Below are 14,553 nucleotides of genomic sequence, written 5' to 3' on the forward strand. Positions count from 1 at the left end.
GACAATTATATAAACTAGATGACATTTCAATCTATAATTATTTGAAATATTTTAGTACTATAAGTGGGTGTAGAAAATTTATGTATGGATGGATGGATGCTTAAAATGTCTCACCAAATGGATTTTTAGCAACCAGAGGAGCTGTCACACATGGTGCTCCAGGCCCAAACTTGTTTTCAGCTGTGACCCGGAAGATATACTGCTTTCCTTCAATCAGTTTGGTCACTTGGTATTTACAGACTCTTAGAGTTGAAGTCACAGTAACCCATCCAATTTCAGCTTTGGAGTTATCTTTTTTCTCTAAGATATAGTTCAGGATTTCACTACCACCATCATCTACAGGTGGATCCCACTTGCAGAGGACTGATGTGTTCCTGATTTCCTCAAAAACAAAGTTAACTGGAGGTCCAGGTACATCTACAAATGCAAAAGAATAAAAATACATTAAATAAATTATTATTAGGACAAGAAAATTCAATAGCATCCAAGAGAGTGACTTAATTGTGATCTTCAATGGTTATATTCCAATATAAAAATAGTATTCCACATCATGAAGCATTTGCCACGGATTTTAAAAAAATTGTACATGCCCTGAATACAGAGCCCAACAAAAGAAAGGATACAATTGGACGGACGGACAGATGGACAGACATAGATAGATAGATAGATAGATAGATAGATAGATAGATAGATAGATAGATAGATAGATAGATAGATAGATAGATAGATAGATAGATAGATAGATAGATAGATAGATAGATAGATAGATAGATAGATAGATAATACTTCACTTACCAAGCACATTAACTTCACAGGATGCAGAAGCAACTCCATGATCATTCTCTACCTTGATCATATACTTCCCATGGTCACTTCTGACACAATCATGTACAACTGCAGAGGACTCGCCCTTCCTGCTCATGTCGATTGAAAGGCGTTCAGGCAGGGAAGGGTAAGAAGGTTCCTCTGGTTCAGCAGAGACATCAGTATCTTTTTTCTTTTTTGCTTTCTCAGGCCGTTTTTTCATTGCCACTGGTTCAATATATCCATTATTCCAGTACCATGATATAGTTGGGTATGGAGATCCAGATATGTAGGCATCCAATGTTATTTGCCCACCTTTCTTGACTGTTAGACCAGACTGTAAGCTTCCACTCAGGAAGACCTTAGGTCGTTCTGAAAACAGTCATAGTGTTTAGAAATGATTATATTATGTCAAGTATTTACCTTCTCAGATACGTTTACTGAAAAGTTATATATTGGACATGTGGCTACTTACCAGTAGATTCAGCAGCCTTGACCAGTGGAGTGTTGCGAGAAGGATCACTAACACCAGCGGCATTTTCAGCCCGAACACGGAACTGGTATTCCTTGCCCTCTTTCAGGTTCTTAACAGTGTAGGACAATACAGGCACAAGGAAGTCATTGCATCTCTCAAACTTCTCAGACCCCTTTATTGTCTTCTCTAGAATGTAGCCCATGATTTTACAGCCACCATCATACATTGGAGGCTTCCATGTAAGAGTTATAGACTCAGAACTAGGATTGTGGGTTTCAACATCAACAGGTGGATCCGGCCGTTCTGAAAGATAAAGGGTCAAGTCAAGAATAAACATACTGTATATGACACATTAAAACTTAGAAAAATTAATTATGGATTCATATAAAACTTACGCTTTTGATCCTCTGCAATCACAGGGTTGCGGATCTCAATAAATTCCCCACCACCAATCTTGTTAACAGCTTTAACACGGAAGTAGTACTCTCCATTAGGAATAAGATCTTTAACAGGCCAGCTCAACTTGTTCTCTCCTGACATAACAGCAACATATGTGCGCCTGCCAGCCTCTCTTCGCTGCAGAACATAGTGTAGAATAGGACTGCCGCCATCACTGTCGGGAGGCTCCCATGAGACTTTGCAGGAATTCTTTGTGACATCACTGGCAACAATATCCTTGCATGGTCCAGGAAGACCTGTGAAAAAAATGAAAAATAAATTGAACAGAATGCAAATGGATAATAATTAGCATATTTTTTCATTAAGTTTTTATATCAGATCTTACCAATAACTTTAACGATGATTGTTCCTGTAGTTGAACCAAGTTTGTTCTCTAGGGTAATAGTGTACACACCAGCATCAGCATGCAAACATTCTGTAATTTCTAAGTGAGCAGCAGTGTATTCAGAAGTAAAGATACGTCTTTCATCAGCCTTTAACTCCTTTCCATCTTTGTGCCACGAAACCTTAGGTTGTGGTACAGCTCTGTATGGGATGGGGAGTGTCAGTTTTTCTCCTTCCACCACTACAACATTCTGAGTTTGGATCTCCAAAGTAGGGTTACCTATTGAAGACCAAAAAAGAAAAGAAAAATATCACAGTGTTGTTCAATGGTAATAAAATTTTGTGCTGTATAAAATTTTTTGAAGGATACGTACAGTCAGAATCCTTAGCAAAGACATTCTCCGATATGTCTGAAGGTTCACTGACTCCAACAGAATTAACTGCACGCACTCTCAAGATATATTCTTTTTCTGGAATGATACTTTCTTCTGCTTTATATTTTAGCTCTTTGACAGGACGTGAATTGACTCTCATCCACTTCTCCGTTCCTGCTTCACACTGCTCAATATGATAGCCCAAAATGGGACTGCCACCATTCTTCTCTGGTGGTTTCCAAGCAATAGAGATGTAGTTTCTGTTGGCATCAGTGACGTGCAGTTCCAGGGGAGGAGACGGTGGACCTAGGTATTTTGAAAAAATATCATGGTAATATGTCAAACACGACAACAATGTCGATAGATTCTTACTCAGTATTTCCAGTACCAACATACCAGTTGGATCTTCAACTGTAATGATATCTGTTGGTTCACTTGGGTGCCCAACTCCAGCTTCATTTTCAGCACAGACTTGGAACTGAACATCAGTTCCTTCAATGACATCTGTGACTCTGTATTGGCAATCGGGTCCTGATGTCTTCCCTGAACTCACCCAACGAGTTCCAAGCTTTTCCTTCTTTTCTATGACATATCTACCAGGACAAAAAAAAAAGAAATTAAAAACATTTTTCTGGACATCGTCTTATTGTGCCCTCAAAATTAATATAAATCTGTGAATATCAGTTAATGTACCTTGTAATTGGTCTTCCACCATCATTCTTTGGAGCTTCCCATTTCAGATCAACATGTGTCTTTGTGACTTCCATAACAGTTAAAGCATAAGGTGGTCCAGGAGCAGCTAGAGCAAATAAGTAGAAATAAGTCTTGAATAACTCCATTGTACTACAAAATAGCATTTGCAATGAAAAGCAAAGTAAAAAAAATCTTACTGAAAGTATCCTTGGCTAGGACAGAGTCCTCAAGTTCACAGAAATCACTCTGGCCAACAGCATTCTCTGCTGCCACACGGAAAACATACAGCGAGCCTTCATTCAGTGGAGTTACACTGTATTTAGTTTCTTTTACAGTGGTGTCAACTGCCTGCCAGCCCTTGCGCCTCACGTCTCTCTTCTCCACAATGTAGTTTGTTATGGGTGAGCCACCGTCTCGCTCTGGTGCTGTCCACTTAAGGTCAGCACAGTTCTTGCAAACATTAACCACATTCAGCCAGCGTGGAGGTGAAGGAGGATCTACCATGTAAAGAGAAAAATTTGACATAATTCATAAAAAAATCATAATTGTTTACACCCCACAACCCAGACCAGTGTAAGAGGTTAGAAGATGGATGAATGAATACTTATTTACATGGTTTCATTCATCTTGTAATCAAGACCTGTAAAGCTTCAGGTTTTACAAACCTTTATATAAAAGTTCCTATTTATTTAAGTTTTAGTTTCTATTGGAGTTACAACAGTGGTTTCCACAATAATGCAGCTAAATGGCTTACTCAGTCTCTCCTTGCAGAGCACTGGATCACTGGGATCACTGGGTTCACTTTCACCAGCGATATTAACAGCTCTGACCCTGAAGGAGTACTCTTGCTTCTCCATCAGACCCTTAAGGAACTGCTCAAGCATGGTCACACCCTCAGCCACACGGACCCAGTCAACAGTTCCACTCTTAAGCAGTTCAATGGTGTAAGATTCTATCTTAGCTCCACCATCATGCTCAGGCTTAGTCCATTGCAGGAAAGCTGAGGTTTTAGCAACATCTTTAACTGTAGGTTTTCCAGGTGGCCATGGAGGATCTGAAATGGGACATAATTAAGTTCAATAAATTTCATAACCATTTTTGCAGAAACATGGGTGAATCTAATATAGGTTAACACTGGTTGAAATTAATATTAATGAATTACCAATTGGATCTTTAACCAAAACTGGATCAGTTTCCTGGCTTGGTTTTCCAAGTCCAGCAAGATTTTCAGCCACAACACGGAACTTGGACTTCTTCTTTGTTGGCAGCCCTTTTGCTCTGCAAATGAACATATTATTATTAACAACAAAGAAGAAGAAGAAGAAGAAAAGGAATGTAATCATAAAAATTCTACTTGACCCAGTTTATAAATTCATACCTAAATGTGGTATCTCTAATTGGCAGCTTGTTACACCTTATCCACTTGTCATTGTCTGGATCTAATCTCTCAATCCAGTATCCAGTAATAGGGCTGCCACCATCTTCATCAGGTTCATTCCATGTAAGCGTTAAGGCATCCTTGGCAACATCAGAGGGCTGGAGTTTTGTTGGAGCACCAGGTGGGTCTACAAAAAACAAATAAAAATTGTAAAACACAAAATAGAAAAGAAAACAAAAGCTTAAAATATAACAAATAAATGCTATTATAATGGAAATTAGGTACCAAAAGAGTACTTGGCAACAACGGGAACATGTTCCGCAGGGGGACCAATTCCATATTGGTTCTCAGCAAAAACCCTGAAGACATATTCTTTAAGGGCCACCAGATTGCAGGCTTTGAATGTGGTCTGCTTAATTGTAGAGGAGAGTTTGTGCCAGACCTGACTGTCTGTGGCTCGTCTCTCAACTATATAATTAGTAACTTTTGAGCCACCATCATCTCGAGGAGGATTCCAGGCGAGGAAACAGGATTCATTGGTGATGTCAGAGATATCAAAAGCAGCTGGAGGGCCTGGTTTATCTGTAGGGTACATTTAAAAACATAACATTATGATCATTTTTTAAAAGAAAATTTTAAAAAAGTCACAAAAAAATCAGAAAACAATACTGTACCAAGTATGTTAACATCAACAGTTGCGGTAGCACGACCACTGCTATTAACTGCCTCGATAATGTAGGTAGCTGTGTCGTCTCTTGTAGTTTTGGCAACAGACACTGTGGAATGGCCAGGTTTAGTGTCAATTGAAACTCTATCATCTGGCTTCAGAACAACATCAGCCTTGGTCCAGGTGACTTTGGGTTCTGGTTTGCCAAGCACACCAGCAGGTAGCTCAATCTTAGTTCCAGCCTTGGCCGTCAAGCCAGCAAGCAGCTTTACATCTAGCATGATCTCGGGGGGCTCTGCGAAATGGAACGAAAACACAATTAGCTTCCTGTAAAAACAACAAAGATATAATTTTGTATGTCATAATCAATATACCTTTTGGATCAACAGCCAAGATTTCATCTGTTGCCCTGCACGGTTGACTAGCACCGAGTCTGTTCAGAGCTCTGACACGGTAAGCATACCATTGTCCTTCAGTGAGGCCAGTAACTTGGAATCTGTGAAGAAATAATGATTAGCCTCTTCATTGCATCACACTACCTACTAAATCTGAAAGAAACATACAGTTACAGATTATTTCTACTTACTTTAGCTCAGGTATGGGATCACCACATGGTTCCCACTTGTCAGTGCCACGCTGGCACTTATCAACAATGTAGCCTTTAATTACAGAGCCACCATCATATTTAGGAGGCTCCCAAGATAAGAAGATTCCATTTGCAGACTTATCTCTCCATTTCAGGTTCTCAGGTGGGTCAGGAACAGCTGAAATTAAAGTTTATAATGTCACAGTTCCTCAAATTTTACAGCATTTTATTTATTTGAATGTGGTCAAATATAAGGCAATTTATTAAATTAGATTAATTTAGGTTTTTGCTGATTTCAGCCACTTACTAGCTGGGGAGGAGACATTAACTGGTTCCTCGATGTATGCAGGCTCTCCTGGACCACACTTATTACAGGCAGTAACTCTAAACAGATACTCTTTGCCTTCAATAACATCAGTAATGGTGTATTCCTGATCCTGTATACCACTGATAATCTGAAATTGTAATATAATAGGTTAACTGGCAGGATCATAAAATGTTGCTATAGTGTATTATTATGTATGTAATCCATAAATTATTTACAAGCAAAAGTTTTAAATTGTACATCCATACCTTCACCCATGTTTTGCGTGATGCTTCACGTTTTTCAACCTGGTAGCCAGTTAGTGGACTTCCTCCATCATGCTCTGGTGCCTCCCACATCAAATGTACATGACGCCTGGTCACTTCAGCAACTTTGAAGTCTCTGGGTGCACTTGGGGATGCTAAAAAAGTCAAGAAAAATGAGAATGATAAATTCTTCTTAAGCCCTTAAGACATAAGAGTTTATTGTTCTAAGACTGCGAATTAACATACCAATGACATTCACGTCAATCTCTCCAGAGATAGTGGCCGCATCATTTTCAAGATGTATAGTGTAGATGCCCTTATCTGGGCGGACACTGGGAGTGATGATGAGTTCCGTAAATGTGCTTTTGGTGACCATGGACACTCTGTCTCCTGCAGCCAACTCCTTGTCTCCCACACTCCAGTGGGGAGTGGGCAAGGGGTATCCAGTAATTGGGATACGGATACTGAGAGGATGAGGGACGATTACCTCTAAACCATCCTTAAAAGCACTTAGATCCATAGTAGGGGCAACTACCAGAAGAAAAGAAAATCCACATTAACCAGTTAATGAAATTAAACAATTAAACTGCTTTAATATGCAAAAATGTAGTTTCCATTCTTCCAAGCAAAACTGCTTTTTACGTACCATGTGGATCATCGGCCACGAGAGGTCCAATCTGGTCAGCTGGGTCAGAAACACCTGCTGCATTTTCAGCTGACACTCTGTAATGGTACTTCTGTCCATGTTTCAGGCCAGTCAGCTAAACAAAAAAAAATGAAATGAATGAAAAGAAAGAATTATATTTATGACATTATGAATGCCATATTTACTTGTATACAGGTATTAATCAGAATAATTTCTCAATTCTTCACACTGCTAAATGATAAATACATAATACATAATATAAATACCTTGTAACTAAGGTCCTGGCAAAGCCTGGCATTGCATCTGAGCCACTTGTCTGTCCCATCCTCACACTTTTCAATAATATAGCCAGTGATTGTGCTGCCTCCATTACTTAAAGGTGTCTCCCATGTCAGTTGAATGGAATCCCTTGTCTGGTCAGCATAAATGAAGTTCAGTGGGGGACTTGGTCTCTCTGAATGCAAATACAGAAGGTAAAATTACTACAGTATAAATACTGATCTCCAATCACAGAAGTTATACTACACCTGTCAGTTTTACTAACCAATGGGATCCATGATCTTCACTGGGTCAGTAGCAAAGCTTGGCTTTCCAATTCCAGCTTTGTTTTCAGCTCTTACACGGAAGATATATTCCTTATTCTCCACAACATCATTGAGGACAGCTGTCAAGTCTTCTGGCTTGGTCACCAAAGCTGCTTCCCATCTAACAGATGTTCTATCACGAAGTTCAATAATATATGCTGTAATTTCTGACCCTCCATCATACAAAGGAGGCTCCCAGGAGAGAGTGGCACCAAACTTATTCACGTTTCCAACCACAACATTCTGTGGTGCCTCAGGAACATCTGAATTACAAAAATACAAAAAAAAAGCAAATATTGTGTTTATTTCAGTTTATATATATATATATATATATATATATATATATATATATATATATATATATATATATATATATATATATATATATATATATATATATACACACACACACACACACACACACAAATGCAATGCTTACCAAACTTGTTCTTAGCTTGAACAGGGTCCTCCGTTTCTACATTTGGTCCACTTCCCACTCTATTGCGTGCACAGACACGGAAAAGGTACATGGAGTCCTTGTGCAATCCTGTCACACAGAACTCTGGTCCCTCTGCACTGTCAGTTGCCATAGTCCAGGTTTTGCGTTTAATATCACGTCTCTCTACTACGTAGGCAATGATCTTGCTCCCACCATCACTTTCTGGTTCATCCCAGACAAGGCTAACCTCACCATCAGCAGTGTCCACAACGCTAAGATTTTTTACAGGTCCAGGGACATCTAGAAGCAGGTAATTCAGTTACATTTCTGTTCCCAAAACCTTCAGCACATTTTTATATTATAAACTGTATTTTGCAAGTAATATCATTACGTATTCACTAGCAAATTGGTAATATACTTTTTGGGTAGGATGGGGACAAAACTGCTGAATCTTACCAATAACCTCCAAATTAATGAAAGCCTCTGCCTTTCCATGTTTGTTCTGAATAACAATCTTGTATCTGCCTTGGTCAGACTTTTTGGGGTCCTTCAGCCTGTATTCTGTTCTGTCAGTAGAAGTGTCAATGTTTTTGCTGGGAAGACTGACATCTTCGTAAAACCACTCAGCTTCAACGTCAGGATAGGCATCATAGGGAACGGACATAGTGAAGGGCTTTCCAGCATCAGTCACAAGGCTTTGATCTGTAGTCTTGAATTTTGGAACAGCTATACAAGACACAAATGAACCAATCAACCAAAAAACATTTAAACAGTTGAAAGAGAGCAGCATGGTAATTTCAGCATACCTGCTAGTTCCAGCTTGGCTTTGGCATCCTTATCCTTTGCAATGATTCTATATTCACCCTGATCACGAGGTCTGGTCTCACAGACTTGAAGTCTGTGAACCTTGCCTTCACTCATCATCTGATACTTGTCGCCCTGAACAATTGTCATGTTGTTTCTTAACCATTTCACTTCTACTCTGTCCTTGTTGAGCTCAGCTTCAAATATAACATCTGAACCAGGGGGCTCAAAGCTATCCATCGGTGGTCTTATTATTTCAACAGGAGTCTCTGCAAAAAACAAGCATAAATTATACTGTATAGAAACTGTAAAATTTCACAAATAATGTGACTCAAAAAGCAAAAGGCTTACCTTCAACAAAAAGCCTGGCTCTTGAACGTCTATCATCAACACCACAGGCATATTCACACTCGTCATCCGGTCTACACTCCCTGACAAGCAGTCTGCAGGTCTTGCCTTCTTTCTCAAAGCAGTATCTTAAAAAACCAAGTATTTATATAATAAATATTTATTTACCAAGCATTTATTGATCATATGCATAAAATATAACCTCGCCACAGAAAACACTAGCAGCGCTATTTTACCTAGAACATTTCTAATGGCTTACCTGGGTCCCTCTCTGATCTCACGGCCATTCCTGTACCATTTGACTTCAGCTTTCTCCTTGGAAAGCTCACAGGAGAATTCAGCATCCTCAAACTCAGTGATAGTCTGGTCCATGAGCTGTGTTAGGAAGTCAGTCGGTGCCTCACTAATAATCAGCTCAGCTGTGGACTTGTCAGCACCAGCAATAACGGAGTATTCAGCTTCATCAGCCAAGCTACACTCCTTAATAATCAAAGAGTGTTTCTGTTTATCCACTTTGTACAAGATGCGTTTGTTGAAGGTGATCCCTTGACCTGCCTTCATCCATTGTACTGTTACATTTGATTTATTCACTTTGCAAGAGAAGGTAACTGTCCTCTTTTCTTGAGTCTCACAGTCCTCAAGGGGCTCAATGATCCTTAGATCCTCCTCTGCAATTTAGAGTAACAGATTAATTAATTCCAGTCTCAAGCAAGATGATGATGATGATAATAATAATAATAATAATAATAACAACCTTGTACAGTGAGTTGGGCAGAACTCTGAGCATGTTCACCACGCTGATTTGTTAATGTTATTGTATAATTAGCTTCATCGGATTTCTGAGCATCTCTGATTCTCAGAGAAAACACATTGTCCTTCTGAGACATGGCAAATTTTCCACTTTCAAAAATTGTTTCACTGTTTTTCAGCCACTTTGCTTTCGCAGTCTCTGTATTGGCCTCACAGTTGAAAACTATTTCTTGACCTTCCTTTGCTTCAGTATCTTTGATAGGTATTATAATCCTAAGTTTTTCTGCAAAAATAAAGACAAGAAAATTGATCATGCACTGTACAGGACACGTTTTACTTAAGATTTTTAAGATTACACAACTCCACTGTGACCTTGGCCAGGATAAGGTCTTTGAAGATTTATTTATTTATTAATGTAATATTCATGAAGGAATTATAAAGGAAATACAAAGAAATTACACTTAAAAAAGCACTTACCAGTGACAAACAGGTCTGCAGTAGCCCTTGTAGTGCCAATAAGAGCAACGTATGGTCCCTCATCCTGTAGCAGGCAGTCCTTAATGATAAGTGCCCTTCTCTTCCCATCACAAACAATGTCATATTTTTCTCCAGCCTCAAGCTCCTTGTCACCCTTAAGCCATTTAACCTCGTATGTGTCTTTGGAAACTGAACAGACAAACTCCGCCTTTTCACCTTCAACCACTTCTTGGCTCTTAGGCCTGGAAATAAACTCTGCAGCCAGTTCTGTAAAAACAGATCTCACTCTTATGTTCTTATAATACTAATTCTTAAATAATACTATAAACTCTTAAATATACTCTAAAAATACAGGAAAAAATGTAATGCAACGGGTTATAGAATGCAATGAGCTTTAGAAAAAGTCCACCCTCCAGAAATGGCCATCTACCTGCCACAGCCAGGTGTTACGTGGGTGAATCTATTTCATGTGAATACAGGCAATCATTGTAGAATTTCATCCTTTACTGTGTGGATCTTACCATTAATCCTCAGTGTTGCTGAGGTTCGTGAGCTAGGTAGGCGGCAGTTATACTCTCCGGTGTCGTCCATACGCAGGTCTCGAATAATAAGTATCCTCTTTCTGCCGTCTACGATCTGTTCATATCTGCCTCCCTCAGGGAGCTCCTGTTCACCTTTGTACCATGTGACTTCTGCATTGGGCTTTGAAACCTCGCAAACCATCTTAATGCTGTCAGTTTCAGTGCCCTCTACATTAGACAGATTCTTTGTAAACACAGCTTCTTCCTCTGGGGGGAAAAAAAATATCATAAAAATAAAAAAAAATACATATAGTTTAAATTCTTGTGTGAAATAATATAGTGAAGTGTATTTATATAGCACATTCTCATATACAAAGTTTGTTCAGAGTGCTTTACAGAAAAAAAACAAGATATAAAATGCATAAAATAATTATAGACATAAAATGGGAAAATAAAAAAAAATTAATTAAAAGAACATTTAAAAAATCATTAAAAAACACAAATTAAAAGGGAAAAAGTGCTGGTCGCGTAAATTACAAGAAGGCGTTAGAGAATAAAACTGTTTTCAGCAAGGACTTAAAAGTAGTAACATTTGGGGCATTTTTAATGTTCACTGGAAAGAGGATCCAACGTCTGGCAGCATAAAGACTAAATACCATCTCACCCTGCTTTGGTTTGGCCACCACTAGCTGACCTGTCACTACTGATCTAAGAGACCTACCAGGCTTATATTCTTCAAATACTGTATATGAACAATCAGTGATATAATTTGGTGCTGAGCAATTCAGTGATTTGTAGACCATAAGTAATACTTTAAAATCAACTCTGTAAGAGACAGTGAGAGAGTGTAGAGATCTGAGAACTGGAGCAATGCGCTCTCTCTCTTCTTGGTGTTAGTTAGGAGACATGGAGTTAGTGTATGGATCTGAGAACTGGAGCAATGTGCCCTCTCTCTTCTTGGTGTTAGTTAGGAGACAGGGAGTCAGTATATGTATCTGAGAACTGGAGCAATGCACTCTCTCTCTTCTTGGTGTTAGTTAGGAGACAGGGAGCCAGTGTAAGGATCTGAGAACTGGAGCAATGCTAGTTAGGATTCTAGCAGCAGCATTTTGAATGAGTTGAAGTCGTTTGATGTACTTTTTGGGAAGTCCAGTCAGGAGACCATTACAATAACCCATTCTTCTGGAGAAAAATGCATGTAAGAAAAATGCAAGTTTCTTGGTGTAGCACCCAGAAGGTCATTGACGGAGCCCAATGCTGTGCATGAAGACATCGATGTGGCTTTCTTAAATAAATCCCTAGTATTTTCATTGATGTGCCCTTTTTCCTAATTGTAGTTTTGGACAGGGAAGCTAATAGTCATATTCTTTTATGTTTCAGACTTACCCAAGAAAAGTTACATGAGATAGATAATGTTCTTCTCAAATTGAGAATCTGCTTAAAAACTTTAAAAAATTATCACACAAACTGTAGTTTATGATTAGACACTGTCAAAGTTAATAACCAAAAATTATCAAGTCTGAGAAGATCTGTTAGAAGCAAGTGTGCAGTCAATTGCTACATCTGAAATCTAAACACGGAAAATTTTTTACTATCAACAACCAGACATTTGGTTTCATAAGACTTTTTTTCATACAGGAAAATTTTATATAACTCCATTTAGAAGACATGAGAAGTGCAGGTGTATAATTAATTAAAACTCACCAATGACAGTAAGCATTCCAGAAGTTTTAGAGGTCTTAGCATCACATTCATATTCAGCCTCATCATCAAAGACTGCTTTGTTGACAATAAGAATGTGCTGGACACCCTTGGCAATGATCTCATACTTCTTGCCTTTTCTTATTTCACTGCCATCTTTAAACCATCGCACCTGTTTGTGAAAAAATTAAAGAAAACATCACATTTGAAAAAAACTAAATGTTGTGGTGACACACTAAATTCACACAGAATAAAGAAAAACCCACATCAGATGGAATATTTGTCATGTTATGCATGCTCCTTTACAGTATTTAGCATACCTTTGCATTTTCCCGAGAAACTTCACATTCAAACCTGGCTGCTTCCTTCTCTTTCACCTCAACATCATGGAGTGGCTTAGTGAACTCAACATGTGGAGCTGCCATGACAGACATATTTTGTTAATATCATTTGCAATAAAGCAGCATTAGTTCTTTTATCTGTATTTAGGTAACTATAATACTCACGTTCAACATTAAGGAAGGCAGATGTTTTGAAATCTTTTGCATCACAGGTGTAAGTCTTAGAATCATCAAGTGTGCAGCCCTGAATGATGAGCTTTCTCTTTCGCCCATCAGTTACAATGTCATACTTCTTTGTTTTGTGGATTTCTTGTCCTTCTCTGAACCATCTGACCTCTGCTTTTTCCCTGGAGACTTCACACTCCATAATGGCAGTGGCCTCTTCCTCTACAGTTTGGTCTTCCAGAGGTTTGGTAAATTCAACTGGTGGTTCTGTAACAGAAAAATTAGTTGCTCTTCTATGCTGAACTGTTTTGAGGAAGTCAGAAGAATCAGGAGTGAGTTCTTTTAAAGATATATGTGTCTGGTATTTAATAAATTATAAAATAGTATATAAAATGTTTTATATGGATTATAAGCAGCTAGTGGTGATGATACAATTAGGTACAACAATATGATTTCAATTTGCAAAGAATAGTAGCATTTTGTACTTTTATCCATGGAAATAACTTAATCAAAACTTGTCAAGATTTCTTATAGGAAAATTATTAATTAGAAGCAAAATATCAAGATATGACCAGAGGACAAGAACCATACCATTTACAGTAAGTTTAGCCTGGATGACAAAGTCCTTCGCTGTCAATTTCACATCTCCAGCCTCTGTCAGCTTTACATCTCTAAGAGTCATTGTGTGAACTCTTCCTTCAGCTCGTGTGACAACCTAGGTAAACCAAAACAACAGTACAAGTTTTCTTGAAGAATTCTGACAATTACTTACTTAGTACCCTTCTCAAGGTATCTACTTTAGGGGACATAAATAATATCTATAATTTAGTACATGCTTACTTAATGCATTAATTAACTAGCAATTAAGTGTTTGTTATATACTGACCCCATGCTTCTTCATCATTAATGAATCATGATGGTTCGTGTATTCCATTCAGCAACTATACGAGTTAAGTTAACCAATTAGTTAAATCTAACTAATTTAGCTCCTGCATGGAATACATGAACCATCATAATTGATTAACTAATCTTAGTTAATGATTAATTAATGCATTAAATAAGTGTGTGCTGCTACATTGTCTTGCCTCAAATAATGTTACCGAAATATCCAATTGTGCTCAAATCCTATCTTTTTGCATCATCCTTTTTGATATTAGAATAACTGAATAATGACTTTATGCTACAGTATATAGAGAATTATGTTGTTTTCGTAGTTTGAAAGACAACAGGTACTCTTTTATCTTTCAAAATTATTGCCAGTTTGCTAAAAATTCAAACCAATCTCTATAGTGATCATTGCCATCTTCATACTGGTAACACTTCACTTGACAGGGCACAAATACTTAGCAATAACTCAGTTACTACTGAAGAACAAATCATGAACAAAAATGTTGGTACCTGAGATTCATTAATAATGAACAAACATGAGCTCAGTATGTCACTTGTG

At 38.1% G+C, this 14,553-nt stretch overlaps 1 protein-coding gene across 1 annotated transcript in view; it reads right to left on the reverse strand.

Annotated features, from left to right (window-relative positions):
- The window catches only part of LOC125710145 (titin-like), a 181,178-nt gene that overhangs the window by 68,746 nt on the left and 97,879 nt on the right, over positions 1 to 14,553 (reverse strand). The window contains exons 127-160 of the mRNA XM_048979485.1: positions 13,698 to 13,821; positions 13,107 to 13,373; positions 12,921 to 13,018; positions 12,604 to 12,772; positions 10,900 to 11,166; positions 10,379 to 10,645; positions 9,906 to 10,184; positions 9,411 to 9,819; positions 9,155 to 9,279; positions 8,806 to 9,072; positions 8,456 to 8,725; positions 8,000 to 8,299; positions 7,521 to 7,823; positions 7,243 to 7,430; positions 6,977 to 7,091; positions 6,577 to 6,861; positions 6,334 to 6,485; positions 6,068 to 6,215; positions 5,761 to 5,938; positions 5,549 to 5,670; positions 5,182 to 5,469; positions 4,793 to 5,089; positions 4,508 to 4,694; positions 4,292 to 4,407; positions 3,884 to 4,183; positions 3,327 to 3,626; positions 3,130 to 3,235; positions 2,833 to 3,029; positions 2,437 to 2,742; positions 2,064 to 2,342; positions 1,675 to 1,974; positions 1,280 to 1,582; positions 796 to 1,176; positions 115 to 417 (exon numbers count right to left, since the gene is read on the reverse strand). Coding sequence (XP_048835442.1) covers positions 115 to 417; positions 796 to 1,176; positions 1,280 to 1,582; positions 1,675 to 1,974; positions 2,064 to 2,342; positions 2,437 to 2,742; positions 2,833 to 3,029; positions 3,130 to 3,235; positions 3,327 to 3,626; positions 3,884 to 4,183; positions 4,292 to 4,407; positions 4,508 to 4,694; positions 4,793 to 5,089; positions 5,182 to 5,469; positions 5,549 to 5,670; positions 5,761 to 5,938; positions 6,068 to 6,215; positions 6,334 to 6,485; positions 6,577 to 6,861; positions 6,977 to 7,091; positions 7,243 to 7,430; positions 7,521 to 7,823; positions 8,000 to 8,299; positions 8,456 to 8,725; positions 8,806 to 9,072; positions 9,155 to 9,279; positions 9,411 to 9,819; positions 9,906 to 10,184; positions 10,379 to 10,645; positions 10,900 to 11,166; positions 12,604 to 12,772; positions 12,921 to 13,018; positions 13,107 to 13,373; positions 13,698 to 13,821 — 7,996 coding nt within the window. The remainder of the gene's footprint in view (positions 1 to 114; positions 418 to 795; positions 1,177 to 1,279; positions 1,583 to 1,674; positions 1,975 to 2,063; positions 2,343 to 2,436; positions 2,743 to 2,832; positions 3,030 to 3,129; positions 3,236 to 3,326; positions 3,627 to 3,883; positions 4,184 to 4,291; positions 4,408 to 4,507; positions 4,695 to 4,792; positions 5,090 to 5,181; positions 5,470 to 5,548; positions 5,671 to 5,760; positions 5,939 to 6,067; positions 6,216 to 6,333; positions 6,486 to 6,576; positions 6,862 to 6,976; positions 7,092 to 7,242; positions 7,431 to 7,520; positions 7,824 to 7,999; positions 8,300 to 8,455; positions 8,726 to 8,805; positions 9,073 to 9,154; positions 9,280 to 9,410; positions 9,820 to 9,905; positions 10,185 to 10,378; positions 10,646 to 10,899; positions 11,167 to 12,603; positions 12,773 to 12,920; positions 13,019 to 13,106; positions 13,374 to 13,697; positions 13,822 to 14,553) is intronic.

The sequence above is a fragment of the Brienomyrus brachyistius genome, chromosome 16 (genome assembly GCF_023856365.1).
Source record: "Brienomyrus brachyistius isolate T26 chromosome 16, BBRACH_0.4, whole genome shotgun sequence".
In the NCBI taxonomy this organism is placed as follows: Eukaryota; Metazoa; Chordata; class Actinopteri; order Osteoglossiformes; family Mormyridae; genus Brienomyrus; species Brienomyrus brachyistius.